The sequence below is a fragment of the Alligator sinensis genome, unplaced genomic scaffold (assembly GCF_000455745.1).
Source record: "Alligator sinensis unplaced genomic scaffold, ASM45574v1 scaffold124_1, whole genome shotgun sequence".
Classification (NCBI taxonomy): Eukaryota; Metazoa; Chordata; order Crocodylia; family Alligatoridae; genus Alligator; species Alligator sinensis.
Genome location: NW_005842020.1, coordinates 2,807,138 through 2,812,408, shown reverse-complemented (window position 1 = coordinate 2,812,408; position 5,271 = coordinate 2,807,138). Strand labels below are relative to the sequence as shown.

Here is a 5,271-nt window from a genome sequence, read left to right as displayed (position 1 = left end):
TGTAGTCATCCAAGTCACAGCCTCTTAACTTGTTCACCAGTATGGGGTGGGATACCGTATCGAAGGCCTTCCTAAAGTCCAAGTATACGACATCCACCCCTCCTCCTGTGTCCAGGCGTTTCGTAACCTGGTCATAAAAAGAGACTAGATTGGTCATACATAAATACACAAATTACATACCGGTATTAAGAAGGTGTGGTGGCACAGGTAGGTAATAGGGGTATGTGAAGCAGGCCATATGTGATGCAGATTCAGCCCAAGTATTTGGGGGGGGGGAAGTGATTCAATTAATTGATTTGGATCACTATCCCAATTCAATTTGGCCAAATCCGAATCTAATGATTTGATTCTGATTTGAAGAATCAGCAATTTTGCCATAGACACAGTATTAAATGTTTTTTCTACGTACCTTGACGTACTAGGTGCAGCTCATGAATGCTGAGAGAGGGCATATGGAGCATCCCACAGGAGCATGGGGGGGCCCTCTGTGTGGTCAGCGATGGACCCGGAAGTGGACTGGAAGTACTTCTGGTCCATTTCTGGGTCTGCCGCTGAACGCACAGGCGACCTCCCCCACACATACCTGTCCGGCTTGGCGATTGGCTGTGGGGGCACCCTGGGTGCCCCCCCAAGACCCAGAAGGCACTGAGACCCACTGAGCTAGGGGGTGAAAGAGGGGATCCCCTGAGCACTCTGCGGCAGACCTGGAAGTGGACCAGAAGTGCTATCCGCCCCACCATCTCAGCATTCACAAGCCACCTGACACCTTGAGTTATTTAGAAAAAAACATATAAAGCTGTGTCCATGTCCAAATCATCTAATCTCTCTGAATTGATTTGGAGGATTCCAATTTATTTGGAGAGATTAAAAGATCTCTTGATTTCTTTCTGATTCAGAGATTCAGCTGCCGAATCAGGTCAAATCTCTGCCATATTGAATCAGTGACCGAAGCTTTGCACTAGTAGATAAGTCTGTTTTGCCCTAGTAGGTAGGTCTGTTTTGTTTCTGGAATAGTATGTGTGGTTCAAGAGTCTAAGAGGTGATTTGGGAAATTGGAATCCTGAAGGATATAAGCATGTCAGGTTAAGGGTAGGGAAGTGGGAGATGGGAAACAAATAGCAAAGCAAATAAACACACAAAACAAAAGCTTCATAGGCATCTAAAGAAAGAAGGGACTCCTAAAGCTAAATATCCTGAATTTATGAACACCACTGAACATTTCCAGTAAGTACACTTCAATATCTTAATGAACCTGGATTTGACTGTGGGAATCCCGTGGATGGGAATTTTGGTGACATAAAGACTGTGCCACAGAATAGTATTTTAGACGTATTTAAGGAAGACCAGATAATTTAAAAAATAAAGGGTCAGTTAGCCTTAAGTGAATACAGATCTGACTCTTCTTTATTGTGGTTGACAACAAAAATGAGAAAGTCAGATAAGGCAGGACAGAAGCAAACAAATTTGGCAAGCTGAGCCTCTTCCATCATGGTGGAAGACAGAGACATGAGCACATCCAGTTGTTTTATCTGATAAGTGGATGAAAGAGCCAGAAGAAATTAGCAAAGGCAGAACTATCACCTGACCAAAGTAATCATCTGTCAACAAATTGATTTCTGAAGGAACTACAGACAGGGAGGAAAAGAGTGCAACTTCAGCCAGAGCTATCAACTTGCAATTTCAGACTCACACCTGGGGAGGGCTGCATCAGACAAAACAATTCACCTGGTATCAGGAGATAAGCAAGCCATCTGTCTGGGGAAAGAAATAAAATGGAAGTATATCTACCATAATGTAATGAACTAATCTTTGGTAGTAGCTGTAGTGAGCTAAAGTACTGTTTTTAAATTAGGAGTAATGATTACATATTTTATTTAGGTAATCTATGTAGTTTATATCAAGAAAACTTAGCTATATAGCTGAAAGAGCCATGAAAACATTGGGTTCCTCCACTTTTGTGTCTACAAGCAACAGAATGCAGCAGAATGGGTGTACATTATGCTAAATTTGAATGTAAATGACTGCATTTATGTATAAAGTTCTGCTCACATATCTTCAACCCTTTTACTGTATCTGCAACTTCCTAGTGCTCAAAACAAAGTGAAGTTTTTTAGTTTTAACAAAACATATAACAAGGTCACTCAGGTGCTTCTCAGATAGCCTGGTGCCAAACACATGCAGTGGGGGTGCAGATCTTCTGGAATAGAAATCAGTCACAGAGGTAGGATTGGTTTACACCCGTAGGACTCAACTTTTTTTTACCCTGTGGACTGGATGGGCAGTGCCCAGTCCCTCTGTGGGCTGGACCCTGCCAGTGGGCCTGATTTGGCATTTGGGGCAGACTCAATCTGGCTGTGCAGGAGTGAGGAGTGGCCTGGATTTGATCTGGCTGCATGGAGGGAAGGGAGTATGACCTGGCCAGAAAATGGGGGAAGGAGCATGGCCCAGGCCTCATCCAGCCACATGAGGGAGGAGGAGTGGCTCAGCCCTATCCAGCCATGCAAGGGATTAGGACTTAGAAGTTTGGCTGTGGGTCAGGACCGGCAATATTAATTGCCACCCTCCCCCTGCTGCCAAATTTTCCAACCTGTAGAAACCCTGTGGGCTGTATGTCGGGGCTCCACAGGCCACGTTTGGCCCATGGGCTGGGGGTTAAGCACCCCTGGTTTACGCTGTAGAGTTGTAGCACAGATTCACAGTTTTTTCAGGACATCCATGGCAGCAGAGCATACAGAAGCACATGAGCAGCTGCTGCCTTAAAGACCTTTGTTTTTACTTCCGTCAATTTTTTTCCCAACATCTTGACATCTCCACAATCAGGGAGCTTGTCCACTTGAATCTGAAGTTTCAAATCTTCATGGCTGACTGAAAGTCCTCTGATTTATCTGAAGAACTGATCGTCCCAAAATCTTCAGACCTCATTGCCTGAAAAACATTATGTCACTATTTTGCCCATTTTATATCAGGAAAGAACTTTGGGAAACAAGGCATTACTTTATGAACATTCAGGTAAAGCAGGTAAAAAAAAAAGTTAGTAATATTTAGTTAACACTGTCATTATTGACCCTCTTCAACTACTTAATTTTAGAGGCTTCCAATAACTGGAAGTAAAATGCATTTAACAAAATCTGTTTTCTTCTTATTAAACATACCTTTGAGAGTACTGATGAGCCAATGTCCTCAAGTTCTGTTATGCAACCCAAGACTTCTGAAATTGCCTGGTCTGATGGTTTTGATTGACTTTTATGTAGGACTTTTTATTTTAAAATGGACTGTTGGATAGCTGTCTGTAGTAATTGGAATGTCTTTTTTCATGTGTCATTACAAAATTTGTCATTTTTCTAATGGAAACATGCACCAATGTGCCTTAGAAATAGAAGCTGACTGATAGTTCATTAGGAGTCCATTGGTCCATGGCCTTATTTTATTACTTTGTACTGAAATCATAATGGTAATAAATTAATGTGAATATAAAATATCAGTTCCATTTTGTACACAGCTGTGTGGAACAGGCTTTTAAAAACTTGGCCTGGGCTCAGTCATGTCAGGCACCAGGGACTCTATATTGATCCAGAACAATATGTAAGCATGAGCTTGGAGTTAAATATGTAAATAGCCCCACTGAATTTAATAGTGTCACAACCCAAAGTTGTGGATTTTTTAATTGTGTGCGCTTTGGCACCACTAAATTATGTGGAGCTCTTTTGCATGACGGAGTGTTCTGTTGCGAGGACGGGACCGGGAGCCGGCCCGCACATGGCGACGAGGATGGGATTGGGAGAGAACTCGCAGATGGCGATGAGAAGAGACACGCTGGAGCTAGAATTGGTTAGGAATTGCCCTTGGCGCGACAATCAACGCTAAGTGAAAAGTTTTGAGGAGTTTTGGTTAGGAATTGCCCTTGGCGCGACAATCAACGCCAAGTGAAAAGTTTTGAGGAGTTGGAAGCGCTTATCGCTTACCATCAGGCGGGCGGAACGGGTGAGAGATTTGTGAGCGGACACCTTTCGCTAAAGGGGGACGAGGGAGTCTCCGAAGAGGGAGCCCCGAGGGAGAGAGAAGTGTATTTACTCCTGTTTAGACCCTTTGATACTGTGTCCCTTGTCGGACCCAGCCCGGCGGACGAGGCGGACCCAACTTCCACCCGGGTGTGTGCCCTATGTTTGAGATATGCTCGGGAGGATAAAGAGCCGGAGCCGATCGCCTGGTTCCCTCCCTTCATGGCGGCTAGATTAAGGGGACGCGAGCTTCCATCTGAGCTCCACGAAACCCTGGAAGCGGAGGAACGAGCTGCAGATGAGAGAATGGCCTTATGGTACGACAAGGGAGGAGAGGATAGTGTAACCTTTCATACTATAATGAATTTAATGCACCAAAATCTAAGTTTAAAAGCCCAGCTGCAGATGGCTGTTCGGACGGTCAAAGAAGCGACTGAGAAAAAGGAGCCTAAAATGTCGGTCCAAGATGGCGCCGAACAAGAGGGAGACCGCGTGGAAGAACTGGAAGAGAAGGGAGGAGCTTCGGAAGAACCTGCGAGAGTCCGGTCAGCGACTCCGCCCATCGACACAGCGTCGTTGTCGGCAACCCCGCCTAGTGACGCAGCAGCGTCCTAATCGACCACGCCTTCCTGCCAACGAAGGAGAAAGTCAAGCGGAAGAGTGCATCCGCCCCTCCTGACTGAAGTGATAACAGCAATGATAACTCCAGCGGCAGCAGTCCAACCTATAACAACATCAACTGCCAAAAAAGAAGCCTGCCCTACAGCCACAGTCGACCGGGCAGCTGATGAGCAAGATGTCGTCACTAGTCGCATTCGTGCTTGGACAGAATTACAGCAACTATACAAAGAATCTGAGATAAAATCTGATGAAGCTATAATCTCATGGCTAGATCTTATGGCCATGGAATTTGAACGTGATTAAGAATAATTTTCTGTATTAGATAAGATCATTAATCTGTTTTATAAGTTTCTGTTTACAGATCCGGGATCCAGAGTGCATGGCAAAGAGAAGTCCTGAGAGGGATAACATCATTGATAGAAGCGAGGACTTGACGTGTGACTTTGCCATGACGCCTACTGAAGCCCTGATCGTGCAGTTTTCGTTTTGAATTTCGTTATGTGTATGTGTGTTTGTTTAGGTTATTGTTTGATTTGGTCTTTGGAGGATGAACTCCTTGTATTGACAGATTCTGCCTTCAACAAGGGGGGATATCATAATCCGAGGATCTAATTATGTGTTTATATTGATTATTGTTTTAATTGTTATGTAA

The 5,271-nt window shown here is 44.3% G+C and overlaps 1 protein-coding gene across 1 annotated transcript; it reads left to right on the top strand.

Annotated features, from left to right (window-relative positions):
* Positions 1-3,750: 3,750 nt before the first annotated feature.
* On the top strand, positions 3,751-4,613 carry LOC112550044. Its single transcript, XM_025202327.1, has 2 exons — positions 3,751-3,828; positions 3,888-4,613. Exons 1-2 carry the CDS (start codon positions 3,757-3,759, stop codon positions 4,611-4,613), a joined length of 798 nt encoding a protein of 265 aa, XP_025058112.1. The 5' UTR covers positions 3,751-3,756.
* Positions 4,614-5,271: the final 658 nt, after the last annotated feature.

Excerpts from the sequence above, each read along its gene's own strand:
- LOC112550044 (XM_025202327.1), top strand. The coding sequence starts at position 3,757 with ATGGCGACGAGGATGGGATTGGGAGAGAACTCGCAGATGGCGATGAGA. Across the intron at positions 3,829-3,887 it reads ACACGCTGGAGCTAGAATTG|GTTAGGAATTGCCCTTGGCG; the intron begins GTTAGGAATTGC and ends TGAGGAGTTTTG.